Source organism: Eleutherodactylus coqui, chromosome 12, assembly GCF_035609145.1.
Source record: "Eleutherodactylus coqui strain aEleCoq1 chromosome 12, aEleCoq1.hap1, whole genome shotgun sequence".
Lineage (NCBI taxonomy): Eukaryota > Metazoa > Chordata > Amphibia > Anura > Eleutherodactylidae > Eleutherodactylus > Eleutherodactylus coqui.
In genome coordinates, this window is record NC_089848.1 from 128,504,517 (window position 1) to 128,519,653 (window position 15,137).

Genomic DNA, 15,137 nt, shown 5'->3' on the forward strand with positions numbered 1-15,137 from the left:
TTACAAGTTTACTTCTCTACTAATAGTAAAAGGCTATGTTATCAGGGATGTGTTTATAATTGAATGAAGAAGGCATTAAATGCTCCTAGTCAGGTTTTACTATTAGTTCTTATACAATAAGTAGGCCTCGAGACTCTAAACCTTTCAGTTTGTCACCTAACCCTTTAACACACTTGCTAGTATATTCTACATTTAAAATGTAAAAGCTAAAATGTTTTTTTAGAGCTTTTCCTAAAAAATGCTGAGCCATAAAAATAATTCTGAAAACATAGATTACAGCATAAATCATAGCAATCTTGTCTCTTTCACATTTAGGGTGGCTTCACAAACAACATGTTTTGGACAATGCACTCGCAGTTTTTGATTGAGATTTTGAGCCAAAGCCAGGTTGGCTTTGGGTTAAAAAACTGCGAGTGCATTTTCCAAAAAATGCTGTGTGTAAAGCTGCTCTTAAAACTTAGTTGACATACATACACATTTGTTCTCTCTGAAATATTTTTTACATAGTAATCTACGAATTTAAGTTGTTTTTTTGTGACACATTCAGTTTGGGCAGCATGACAGAAAATGAGTGCAAGTGTAGAAACATTAAGCATTAATCAACTGAATTAAATGTGTTTATTTTCTTTTGCATCCTATAAATGTAAGGATGGATGCAAAATTAGTTTTTTCAATACACTATGTAACTAGTTAACTCATTGGTCCTTACTAAAGTTAAGAAACAATGATACCATCTTCTCATTTTTCTGGTAGGATTCATGTAGCATTTTTTTTTACAAAGTATGCCTCACTGAATAAAACCGGTATATGTCAGTTATGTTGGTATACTCCCCTCTACAAATCTTGTATACATTATTTAATTAATTATTAGACCAGTTAAAGGTGAGCGTATTGTAATATATCCGCAATACGGATCCGTATCACAGACGTGTTTCAGATAACATTACAGCTATATGTCATCACTATTTCATCAGTATTTGCCTCTGTACATTTTATTTTCTGCTGGGCAAATACTGATCAGTATTTACCCAACAGAAGTGCATCCCAATACAGAGGCAAATATGCACAAAATAGGCCATGCTCCATTTAAAAAAAAAAATAACCATGAAAAATACAGCCATGTGAATAGATATACAGATTTACATTAGCTGCATATTATTGTCAGCAAAATACGGACCAAACACAGAGCTAAAATACGCTTATCTGAAAGCGGCCTTCAAGTGATATATTGCAAGCTGATGTAAAAGTGTTTCTAGTAAATCTCTGCCTAATACTAGGACAAGAAGTGTTTAATAAATGTCCTCTCTGATACCTCAGTGTCATAATAATGCTTGTGAAATATTACTTTAGTTACATGTACATTAGCATGAAAATCCTTACCTTAGTTTAGTTTAAAAAGGTTCAAACTATTTGAACACTATCCTGACCTGTTTCTCAGCAAAAGCATTTTAAAGCATATTTTGACACGTCATATTGGAGTCCATTAATACTAGATATCTAAATACATCTGGGAACTTGAATATTCCTAATCATTTCAACTTATTCCCTATTGTTGGTGTGTTAAATACTATTAGATACACTCAGCCGGGTGATAAATGAAGAGTGTACTGTTGTTTGTAAATATATTTATCTTCGAATATAGAATTTCACCAGTCTATATATAACAGAATACATTTCAATTACATTAAGAAGTAACAAACACTCCCCAAATATTCCATAATAGTTTCAAGAGGATCTGGCTTAGCTTCAGGCCCTAGGTATAAAGTCTTAATACTCCAAGCCCTATGTAATAAGTATTCTATACACATTTGCTATGGTAAACTTTGCAACAGCTTATGTAATAAACAGAAAAGAATAAGAGCGATAGATAGATAGATAGATAGATAGATAGATATGAGATAGATAGATAGATAGATAGATAGATAGATAGATATGAGATAGATACCTATGAGATAGATAGATAGATAGATAGATAGATAGATAGATAGATAGATAGATAGATAGGTATGAGATAGATAGATATGAGATAGATTATGAGATAGATAGATATGAGATAGATAGATATGAGATAGATAGTATATAGATAGATATGAGATAGATAGATATGAGATAGATAGATATGAGATAGATAGATATGAGATAGATAGATATGAGATAGATAGATAGATATGAGATAGATAGATTATGAGATAGATATGAGATAGATAGATAGATAGATTAGATAGATATATAGGTATGAGATAGATAGATAGATAGATAGATAGGTGTTGACTAGCAGTAAAACCATGGAGGTATTAGTTAAAGAAAGGTCATATATATAAAAGCATAATCTTAGCATACTATGACTGATAGGTTTATATTTATATCCATCTTTATGGGTTTTATACATAAAACAGTAAAGGAAGTAATTCTACAGATGCAAACTGAAGCAGAATTATATCAGCTGCCATCAGAAGAGTCAGGATCAGCTAAAGCATGGTGTTCCCACTGCTATTTTTTTGTTTCTTTCTATATTGATTAGTTTCACTCATTACTTGTCAAATCCAATTCACTTCTATGGGACCCATATTCAAACTACTCATTGCCTTTATGTTTCTTTTGTTTTCCATTTGTGGCGGGCACATAAGTTATAATTTTTTCCCCATCAGAATCCGTTTGCAGGATATACCAAAACCGTTAGGGCCTAAAAACTGAATCAAATAAAAAAACAAAATCTGTAAAATATCCCTTTTATACATCACTCTTACCCTATCCGTTTGGATCTGTTGCACAAAAAATTGAAAACCCACATTTTGAATGTTTTTTGTTGTATGTCTTTCTTTTGTCTGTTTTTTTTTGCTGTATGTCTGACTGTCGCTCCTTTGCATCAGTTTTGCAATCGGCTTCTTGCATTTGGTTATACTTTCAAAGCCCAAAAGGTAGAACACTTTTTTTTTGATCCTGCAAAACTAATTTATTAATTTAGCTTCCAGAGACAGAGGTGACCAGATCCCTCAAAGAATCATTTCCTTTATACTTTGAGAAAACACGTGAAAAGGAACATGAAAGAGAAACACAAGTGTGAACACATCTTGATAAAAATGTAGCAGCTTTGATAGGCCTAATGTTATTTCTTTGGCCTCTGTAAATACAGCTAGATGCAAGAAGCTAATATTATATTCTGTTAGGCCTGGATCCTAAAGCTGGCCATAGATGGAAAGATTCGGCCACAAAACATTTCTTTCTATATCAGAACATTAGTTAATCACAAAAACAGATTTCCCACAATACATAGTTTTTATCTCTATCATTTGTATAGTGGGAACTACTGTGTATTTGCGTTATGTAGATTTTTCTTGCACAGTAATAAAATAAACACCACATATGTAGCCTTTACCTCTAATGACCAAGAAAAATGAGGAATCAGAAGCAATGAATGACCCTACCAATAAAGTGCATTTATGTCACTTGGAAGGGATCATTTTCAACATCTATGATGTAACAATTATGAACGATTGTACAATCATCTGGATTGTTAGGGTATGTCCTTATATGCTTGCCAGGAATTACAACACCAAAATAGAGTAAATACATCATAAAATATGGAATTTCTTCCCCAATTAAGCCCTGCTCTTGGAAATGTCATTGCAAGATGATGTCATATGTGTCGTCCCATTATTCTGGCTATGGAAGAAATGGTATCCAGCTCCGGCCTTGTTCACACTTCCATTGTTCTGTCACGGACCAGAAAACGAAGATAACAGAGTGCCAATACTGAACTGCACATGATGGAATCCAGCGACTAGAATGGGTTTTGCTGGGTTTCTGTCATGGCAGCCATCATTTTACTGGAAAAAAAATCAAGCAGCGGCATACCGTGCTATTTTTTCGAACATTTTTAATGGTAACCATAACAAAGATGTGAACAGAGCCCCAGGCCGGCTTCACATGGGCGTAAGCATGTTTGTACTGCGTATTTGCGCAAAGCTCCGTAGCAGTTTTGCTCGTGCCTGTGTGTTTTGCTGTAGTTTTTGTGTGTGCGTAAAAACATGCAGGCATGCTCCCATTGATTATAATGGGTAATTAAGTTTAATTATTTTCATATGTGCTATTTTTGTATGCAATATGCACGAAAGTGGAACATGTTGCGTATTTTTTGCACGCACGAAATATGCGTGCAAAATATGCTCATGGGAACGAAGCCATTGAAATCAGTGGGTTCTATTCACTGCGCAATGCACGTGCAAATATAAATCTACGCATCTCTTCACATGGGCATATTTTTAAAAACACAGTATGAACTATTTTTTGCATATTTGCCTCCATATTGCTAAAGTAATATTTCACCTGCAGCATTCCGACACTGGGGTATCAGAGGGGGCATTTATTAAACACTTGTTGTCCTAGTATTTACTGGAAACACTTTTATATCAGTTTGCTGTATTGAATTTTGCCTCCAAAGCCCAAACAAGTGAAACAGGTTATCTGTTTTGTAGTTTTACTTGAGTCCAACTGCAACAATGTATCACTTTCCTGCCACTTTCACACAAGTGTATTTCAGCTCTGCATTTTGTCCATGATTTGATTACTGTGATACGTAGGTAATATAACTCTTTTCACACGGCTGTATTTTTCGTGGCCGGTTTATAAAAACGCAACATGACCATTTATTTATTTTTTTTGCATATTTGCCTCCATATTGCAACTTTTATCAATTTTGTAAATATGGCTGAATAATTTCCCAGTAGAAGATAAAACCTATGGAGGTAAATACTGCTGAAACAGTGATAACATCCGGTTGTGATGTCATCTGTAAATACTGCTGAAACAGTGATAACATCCGGTTGTGATGTCATCTGTAAATACTGCTGAAACAGTGATAACATCCGGTTGTGATGTCATCTGTAAATACTGCTGAAACAGTGATAACATCCGGTTGTGATGTCATCTGTAAATACTGCTGAAACAGTGATAACATCCGGTTGTGATGTCATCTGTAAATGCTGCTGAAACAGTGATAACATCCGGTTGTGATGTCATCTGTAAATACTGCTGAAACAGTGATAACATCCGGTTGTGATGTCATCTGTAAATACTGCTGAAACAGTGATAACATCCGGTTGTGATGTCATCTGTAAATACTGCTGAAACAGTGATAACATCCGGTTGTGATGTCATCTGTAACATGCCATACTACAGATCCATATGGCGGACGTATTTAACTGCATTCATCTGAAGCCGGCCTGTTCACATGTCGCGGCTTTGTTGCAGATCTGCAGCCGATTTCCGCCTTTCAATTGAATTCAAAATGATGGGGTGAAATCTGCGAATCTGCGCTAAAATCTGCAGCAAATCAGCGATGCTTGAACGCGACCTCAGAGATGTTAGACCGCTCCTACTGAAGGCCCTTCCGGTAAAAAGCGCTCCTGATGTTCTTTGCAGCGTTACTAAGGCAACGGGACAGATTGGATACCAAAAATATCACTTTAGACACCTAATCCTTACCTGCAGGGCGACCGGACGGGCGCTGGAAAAAGAGAACAAAAAGAGAGATTTTAGATCAAGATGAGATTCTGAGATCAGATTATTGCGCAGGACAGACGAATAATCTGCGCAGTTTTCTGTGTAATTCCTGGTTATCGCCCTCAGCGGCTCCATTCACACGGCGCCATTCAGTGGCAATTAAAACCGCACCAAAAAGTGTATTTTTAAGACCGTGTGTGTTTTTTGCAACATTTTACTAGAACTCTGGCAAAAACGCCCAAAGTTTCACGGCTGCAGTATTTGGTGCGGTTTTAATTGGCGGGTGTGAACGGCGCCTGGTGGTTGGTGGTCGGCCGCCATGACAGTTCTGCGTCTGCCTGAATAGTGGCCATCCTGTCACTCTCCTGCTTTATGCCTCATTCTTGCTGACATTTTCTGCATATTTGGGATAACTTACATTTCCCCTAATTCCAGCCCTGACATGGGGCTCCTCCACCCGCAGGGGCCGTTTATGGCGACTGTTTTTCCCGTTTGTACGCTTATTTTCCGCCCCAGACCCCCTTCGTAGTACTGGAGGTCGTGTGAGGGGCTTTGTGAGGTAATGTTCCCGTCAGCCCCTCATGGTCGGCGTCGTCGGGGCTTCTAGAGGGGATATTCCTGTCAGAACAGGCTGGCCGGGGTGTCGTGAGGAGGCGGCGGGTGTTGTGAGGTAAACTACGCCGTGTTACAGACGGACGGGCGTTCATCCGGTTCTGTGACCTGTCTGTAGTCTTTATTAACTGGTTTGCGGACATATTAGACGCTCACACCGCCGCACACTCGCCGCTGACACTCATGGAGCGTCACACAGCTGTCTTCCCGCCGGCAGGGAAAACGCGCTTTTTTCTTTTTTTTTTCTAGACACGTGACGACACCGACTCCGTGACCTCACTGTCCAACTCAACATGCCCTGCTGTTGTCATAGCAACAGACACGCAACCCCTCCTTTCTGGGCCCAGAAGCTGTGGAGCAGCCCATTCGATGCACAAAGTAGGGGGGAGCGAAAGTTCTAACTGAGGTGACGTCAGAAGGCTGAGCTACACGTGTCGTTTGCTTTTACCTCCCCCTAAAATGCTGTGCGTTTCAGAGCGTCCTCTTCCGCTGGGGTCACCATGGAGACGGGTAGATTGTTAGGCGCAAACTGAGAGGCATCCTGGAGACGGACAACAAGGAGCGCAGCCACAGGTCCAGCCATGAGCCAGCGGCAGGTTCTGCAAGGTACTGATTGTAGACCGGGGGAAGCAGTTATTAGTATATATAGAGTTTATATTTAGGTCATACAGCGTTTATAAGATATAATGTTCTCTCCCTTGAAGTCTATTACTACTACTCTGCAGCTACAAGACCCATTTTGATTGGTCTGAACCACATTTACTAATTTCTTTATTTCAGCCAATCATCTCCCAGCGTTCGGCGTCCACTCTTCATTTGGCGCAGGATCATAAGAGACGCCCGTGTCATTCTGTTCTTATAAATGGCCATTAAGAACTGTTTCTTTTTGGCCCCGTTCAGACCAGCAGATGTGCTGGAAAAGCTCCTTGAACACATAGAATATATCCATTGGCCCCGAGGCCGCCCACATGTGCCAAGAGAGTGAGCCGATAAATATTAGGATATGGGGTTTAGGCCGCATAACAAAAAGCGTACTTATTTGCGTTTCATAAGCTATGATGCAAAAAGTACCAAACAAGGATGTAAAAAGTAATCATGGGGCCCCAAAATGTGTGGAGGGGCCCCACTCCACCATGATCAGCATTAATGTCATAGTATGAAGCAAATAAACAGTGATGTCACAGTACAGATATAATACACACAGTGATGTCACAGTGCGGGGTAATACACACAGTGATGTCACAGTACAGATATAATACACACAGTGATGTCACAGTGCGGGGTAATACACACAGTGATGTCACAGTACAGGTGTAATCTAAGCAGTGATGTCACATTACAGGGGTAATACACACAGTGATGTCACAGTACAGGGATAATACACACAGTGATGTCACAGTACAGGTGTAATCTAAGCAGTGATGTCACATTACAGGGGTAATACACACAGTGATGTCACAGTACAGGGATAATACACACAGTGATTTAATAATGTAGGGGATAATCCACACAGTGATGTCACACTACAGGTGTGATCCACACAGTGATGTCACACTACAGGTATGATCCATACAGTGATGTCACACTACAGGTGTGATCCACACAATGATGTCACACTACAGAAGGCTGGACTAGATGGACATTGTCTTCATTTGGCCTAACGAACTATGTTACTATGTATGTTACAGTGGTAATTCACACATTGATGTCACACTACAAAGATAATACACACAGTGATGTCACACTACAAAGATAATACACACAGTGATGTCACACTACAAAGATAATACACACAGTGATGTCACACTACAAAGATAATACACACAGTGATGTCACACTACAGGGGTAATACACAGTGATGTCACAATACAGGATAATGCACACAGTGATTTCATAATGTAGGGATTATACACACAGTGATGTCACAGTAGGGGTAATACACACAGTGATGTCAGTACAGAGGTAATATACACAGTGATGTCACAGTACAGGGATAATACACACAGTTATGTCACAGTACTGGGGTAATACACACAGTGATGTCACAGTACAGGGGTAATAATCACAGGGATGTTACAGTGCAGCGATAATCCACACAGTGATGTCACAGTGCAGCAATAATCCACACAGTGATGTCACAGTGCAGCGATAATCCACACAGTGATGTCACAGTGCAGGGATAATCCACACAGTGATGTCACAGTGCAGGGATAATCCACCCGGTGATGTCACAGTGCAGGGATAATCCACCCGGTGATGTCACATTACAGGGATAATCTACACGGTGATGTCACAGTGCAGCGATAATCCACACGGTGATGTCACACTACAGGGGTAATTCACACGGTGATGTCACACTACAGGTGTGATCCACACAGTGATGTCACACTACAGGTGTGATGCACACAGTGATGTCACAGTGCAGGGGTAATACACACAGTGATGTCAGTACAGAGGTAATACACACAGTGATGTCACAGTACAAGGATAATACACACAGTGATGTCACAGTTCAGGGATAATACACACAGTTATGTCACAGTGCATGGATAATCCACTGTGATGTCACAGTACAGAGGTAATACACACAGTGATGTCACAGTACAAGGATAATACACACAGTGATGTCACAGTTCAGGGATAATACACACAGTTATGTCACAGTGCATGGATAATCCACTGTGATGTCACAGTACAGGGGTAATACACACAGTGATGTCATAGTATAGAGATAATACACACAGTGATGTCACAGTGCAGCGATAATACACACAGTGATGTCACGGTGCAGCGATAATACACACAGTGATGTCACGGTGCAGCGATAATACACACAGTGATGTCACGGTGCAGCGATAATACAGTGATGTCACAGTGCAGCGATAATCCACACAGTGATGTCACAGTGCAGCGATAATCCACACAGTGATGTCACAGTGCAGCGATAATCCACACAGTGATGTCACAGTGCAGCGATAATCCACACAGTGATGTCACGGTGCAGCGATAATCCACACAGTGATGTCACGGTGCAGCGATAATCCACACAGTGATGTCACGGTGCAGCGATAATCCACACAGTGATGTCACAGTACAGGGGTAATACACACAGTGATGTCACAGTACAGGGATAATACACACAGTGATGTCACAGTACGGAGTAATACACGCAGTGATGTGACAGTACAAGGATAATACACACAGTGATGTCACAGTACAGGTATAATGCACACCGTGATGTCATGGTGCAGGGATAATACACACACATAGGATAGGTAATCAATAATTGATCAGCTAGGGCCGCTGCTCGGAACCCTGGCCAGTCAGCTGATTGGGCGCCTGCTGTCAGCTGCGCTACACACAGCTGTACTGAGGGGAAGCTGCTGCTCTCACCCCTGTATAGAGCCTGCCGCTTGTAACTGCAGAGGCAGCTCCTATTGATTTTAATGAGAGCTGCGCCTGCATTTACGAACTCTGACCCTGTATGTAATGAAGATGACACCGCGCGCTTAGGGCGCCCACCCACTGGCGATTTTTTTCCCTGCGAAATTCGCAGCATTTTTTTCTCTGCAGGGGGTCTATGGGACTTGTAATGTTAAAATCGCGATCGCGCAAAATCGCAATTTACCGCGAAATCGCGATTTTGCGCGATCGCGATTTTAACATTACAAGTCCCATAGACCCCTGCAGAGAAAAAAATGCTGCGAATTTCGCAGGGAAAAAAAATCGCCAGTGGGTGGGCGCCCTTAATCGGCAGAGTTCGCTAGGGGAGGACCCAGCCAGTCAATTACTGAAGACCTATCCTGAGGATTGATCATTAATAGCATTTCCCCGGAAAACCCCTTTAAATATGTATTGTAAAGGCCCATTTACACGGAGCAATGATTGCTAAAAAAATCATTAAAAAGCGATCGTTTTAGCGATAATTGTTGCGTCTAAATGCGCGGCCATTGTGCACTTTTTTCCCACTGCTAGCTGATCGTTAAATTCAGTTCAACCTAAAAATCGTTGTTTAGCCTTATGAGCAGTTCTACACGGGGAGTGCTGATAGCATTGTTTCTCGCTGGAGAACAAAAGAACTGAAAGCAGATAAGAGCCCTTGGGCTATTAACTGCTTTAAGCTAAGGCTTCATTTGCACACTTAATTGCTATTAAGTAGCTACTTAATAGTTTATGCAAAATAGTCGCTCAAAGCTGTCACTCAAACTGTCGTTTGAGCGATCATCGGGCCTTAAAGGGGTTGTCCCGCGCCGAAACGTTTTTTTTTTTTTAACCCCCCCCCCCGTTCGGCGCGAGACAACCCCGATGCAGGGGTTAAAAAAACACACCGGGTAGTACTTACCCGAATCCCGGCGGTCCGGCGTCTTCATACTCACCTGCTGAAGATGGCCGCCGGGATCCTGTCTCTCTGTGGACCGCAGGGCTTCTGTGCGGTCCATTGCCGATTCCAGCCTCCTGATTGGCTGGAATCGGCACGTGACGGGGCGGAGCTACACGGAGCCGCATTCTGCACGAGCGGCCCCATTGAAGACAGCAGAAGACCCGGACTGCGCAAGCGCGGCTAATTTGGCCATTAGACGGCGAAAATTAGTCGGCTCCATGGGAACGAGGACGCTAGCAACGGAGCAGGTAAGTAAAAAACTTTTGATAACTTCTGTATGGCTCATAATTAATGCACAATGTACATTACAAAGTGCATTAATATGGCCATACAGAAGTGTATAGACCCACTTGCTGCCGCGGGACAACCCCTTTAAGTTTTGGTTACTCCATCTGCTGCATCGTATCCTAAATAATGTGTTGCTGCACCTTTCCCTGCGACACAGATGATAAATGATTTTGTGGACTAACCCCTTTCAAGTGAATAGGCAAGCAGTGCAGTGACTTCACATGGTGGAGGCATCTGTGAAGCGGTTAGACAGGAAGATAAACCCAGCTGCTGCTTTCAGAACAGAGTGAGGCAAAAGAGGGGAAAACCAATTAGTGAGTTTCAGTAATCATGAAAATGAAACGGAGTGACAATAAGTGTTTTGGCTATTTCCACAGTTAGAAAAGGTTTTCTCAAATAACAAAATTAAGCAACTTTGTAAATACAGTAAAACCTCTACTAACATTGGTAATCCCTCCGAGAGCAATCAGCTTTACCTGAAACCGTTGCTACTGGAGGTAATCATTTCCATAGGAATCAATGTAAATCCAAGTAATTCGTTCTAGACATTTTTAAAAACACCAAATCACATTTAATGGAGAATAAATATGTTTTTAATACCAAAAACAATAACAATAATTAATGAATATAAAAAAACTACTGTAACGAATAAATGAACATTTAACATGTTATTGAACATGTTACTGTGAGTTATCTGTGGTGTTACATCATCTGTCCTCAACGTTATCATTGTGTACTCTGTAGTATTGCATAGGACTGCAGGTGACATCTGCTGTACTACAGTAGATCATCTGTCCTCAACGTTATCATTGTGTTCTTTGTGCTGTTACATAGGGCTGCAGATGAGATCATTATCTGTCCTCAGTGTTATCACTGTGTTCTCTGTGCTGTTACATAGGACTGCAGATGACATCATTATCTGTCCTCAGCGTTATCACTGTGTTCTCTGTCCTGTTACATTGGAGTGCAATTGTACTGTACTGTACTAGTGTATCACCCGTCTCCAATGATGGAGAAGGGTGGGTTGCATTAGCAGTAGGAGGAAGAGACACCGAGCCGGAGATCATGTGGGTTCAGCAGCAAGGTCAGGTGGGCCGTCACACGCCGGTGTTATTAGAGGCAACCAATGTTACTAGAGACAAAATTTTGGCTAAACAAACGGCCCTTACTTGCAATCAGCCTTAATAGATGTCAGTGCTAGTAGAGATTTTACTGTAGTCCTAGACATTTCCTACTGCATTGTGTATGCAGCTCCTATAAAGGCCCAGGTGACTCCATAGTAACAGACTTCAAACAAAACCTATGTAGTCTGTGTAAGTGTTTTTCAGTCTGTCCCTTTATCTCTTGCTATCCTAACAAGTATATATGTAGGACTATTAAAGGGGTTGTGCTACAATAGATATTTATGGTAGACCTTGAGGATAGGGAACTTGCGACCCCGTTATGTCAAAAAAGTGGCCAGTGGTGAATGTGAAAGGATGAGAAAGAAAGAGCGAGAGAGAGAGCAGGTGAAGAGTGCGAGCTGCTTTTGTGATTACAGTATGTGAATGTTACGGGAACCGTGGAGATGACAACTATCATCAAAGTCTCTTCTTCTACCTTTCTTGGCTGATTTGAGTTGCTGCAGGAGGCCCATGCGAAACCTCGCTAACTGATCATTGGCAGTACCACAGAATTTGCTGTTCAAATGTATTGTGACATTTCTTTAGTAATAAAACTACACTAAAATGTTCCTTTGTCAACAGCTAACATCTTCAATGACTTCATGTATCCCTTTTCTTCTCCCTGTAGCCCAATGGCAGACATTACATCTTGTTGATCTGCTGGAGCCTGGATGGTCAAGCATTGTCCATTGTGTCCTTTGTATCTCGAATGTAGCTTCTATTGTAAAGTTCTCTGTTATTTCTATCACAATGCTGACTTTGTAACTCCTCTTTGTCTTCTCCGTTTAGTCTTCGAGCAGTATCAGAGAGCGCGGACTCAGTTTGTGCAGACTGTTGCAGAACTTGCCATGCGGCCTCAGAATATTGAAACCCTTCAAAATGCAGGTAACTAGTTGAATTGGCTTCCTTGCATCATGGATATTGTAAAAGCTTTTTATCTCACCCTGACCGGATTCGTATCAACCTGATTAGACAAAAAAAGAAAAAAAAATGACTTGTATTTGTTTTATATCACACAAACTACAATAGATTTTTTTTCAGTGTTCAAAATAGCTCCCGTAAACCTACGGGGACTCACCCCATTGAAAAGTTAAGGAGAATACCGCAGAGTTTCCTCCCTCCCTGCGGGGATGAAGGAATCCTCTGCCACAGCTGTGACAGCTGTGGCAGAATTGCAGCATGCTATCCCATTGCTTTCAATGGGATCGGCGCTGCTGCCGGTCCCATTGAAAGCAGTGGTTTGTGGCAAACCCCGCAGTATGATTTTCGGGGAAGGGCTTGAAATATAAGCCCTTCCCTGAAAAGCATCATTAAAGGGGTTGTCCCGCGCCGAAACGTTTTTTGTTTTTTTTTAACCCCCCCCCCCCCGTTCGGCGCGAGACAACCCCGATGCAGGGGTTAAAAAAACAACCCGCACAGCGCTTACCTGAATCCCGGCGGTCCGGCGTCTTCATACTTACCTGCTGAAGATGGCCGCCGGGATCCTCTGTCTCCGTGGACCGCAGGGCTTCTGTGCGGTCCATTGCCGATTCCAGCCTCCTGATTGGCTGGAATCGGCACGTGACGGGGCGGAGCTACACGGAGCCGGCATTCTACACGGAGCCGGCATTCTACACGAGCGGCCCTATAGAAGACTGCAGAAGACCCGGACTGCGCAAGCGCGGCTAATTTGGCCATCGGAGGGCGAAAATTAGTCGGCTCCATGGGAACGAGGACGCCAGCAACGGAGCAGGTAAGTATAAAACTTTTTATAACTTCTGTATGGCTCATAATTAATGCACAATGTACATTACAAAGTGCATTATTATGGCCATACAGAAGTGTATAGACCCACTTGCTGCCGCGGGACAACCCCTTTAACTGGTGAAAAAAAGAAAAAACAATTTACTTACCGCTCAGACACGTCCTCCGGCTGGCTCCCCGACACTGCTGTCCAGCACTTTCAGCAGGCGGGGATTTAAAAATCCCCGCCTCCTGAAAGGGCTGTGCTGATTGGCTGAGCGCTAGTGCTTAGCTATTAGCTGAGTGCTCAGCCAATTACAGCTAGTGCTTAGCTATAATGAAAGTGCTGGACAGCAGTGTCGGGGAGCCAGCCGGGGGACGCGTTGGAGAGGTGCGTAAATTTTTTTTTTTCTTTTTTTTCACCATTTAATAATTTTCAGGGAAGGGGTTATATTTCAAGCCCTTCCCCTAAAGTCATACTGCGGGGTTTGCCACAAACCACTGCTTTCAATGGGACCGGCGGCAGCAGCACTGATCCCATTGAAAGCAATGGGATAGCATGCTGTACTTCTATCACAGCTGTGACAGCTGTGGCAGAAGTTTGCGGTATTCTCCTTACCTTTTCAATGGGGCTAGCGCTGCTGCCGCTGGCCCCATTAAAAACACTGGCGATAACGGCGTCTGTCTTGCGCTGCGAGGCGAGTGTTTTCACTTGTTCTCGCAGCGCAAGAGAGAAAAAAACGCTAGTGGGTGTCCAGCCCTAAGAGAGCTTTCATGACCAGTGAACTTGGGGGAGCTAAAGAGGACGTAACACCTGAATTTTTGTATCCATTTTATTTACTTTTTATTAGACCGCCCCAAAACCAATTGTGCCGCGAGACAAGCACAGTTAGTGTAGGTATTACAAAACCCGGAAGTTCATGCCTGACTCTTGCAGGAAGTCAGGTACTTTACTGGGAAGTTTGGAACATTTTTAAAGGAAGTCTGTCACCTAACTTTTGGGCTACTAAAGGTACCTTTATACAAGTTGATATTCACCTGAACATTTGCTGAAATTTTGGGTGACTGTTGGCCTGTGTACATACGGCCTCCAACAGGCCACTGAATGAGAAGTTATTAAGCTGTCTCTACCATAGTCATTCCGTTTCAACTCGCTGCAATGGATCAACTGTGAGTGATTTCTCGCTCAGTGTAAAGAGCAGTCATTCAATATATGAACGAGTCCTGTTTACTGTGAATGGAGGTTGGCAAGCTGGAACAGTCCCTGGCCCGCTCCACTTCCATTCATTCGAACGACTATGGCTCCTGTGTGAAGCACAGAAGCGATGGTCGCTGGTACAGCTGTTGGGGGCTTATTATGGTATGTAAGGCCAAAATAAGATATATGTCCGTCCAGATCAGCCTGTTAACCCCCAATATTGATCCAGATGAAGGCAAAAAGAAACCAATGATGTGCCCAATAGTCGTAC

The 15,137-nt window shown here is 42.1% G+C and overlaps 1 protein-coding gene across 1 annotated transcript in view; it reads left to right on the forward strand.

Moving 5' to 3' along the window:
* Nucleotides 1-6,582: 6,582 nt before the first annotated feature.
* The window catches only part of SPAG6 (sperm associated antigen 6), a 162,419-nt gene continuing 153,864 nt past the window's right edge, over nt 6,583-15,137 (forward strand). The window contains exons 1-2 of the mRNA XM_066584994.1: nt 6,583-6,720; nt 12,736-12,831. Coding sequence (XP_066441091.1) covers nt 6,696-6,720; nt 12,736-12,831 — 121 coding nt within the window. The 5' untranslated portion in view covers nt 6,583-6,695. The remainder of the gene's footprint in view (nt 6,721-12,735; nt 12,832-15,137) is intronic.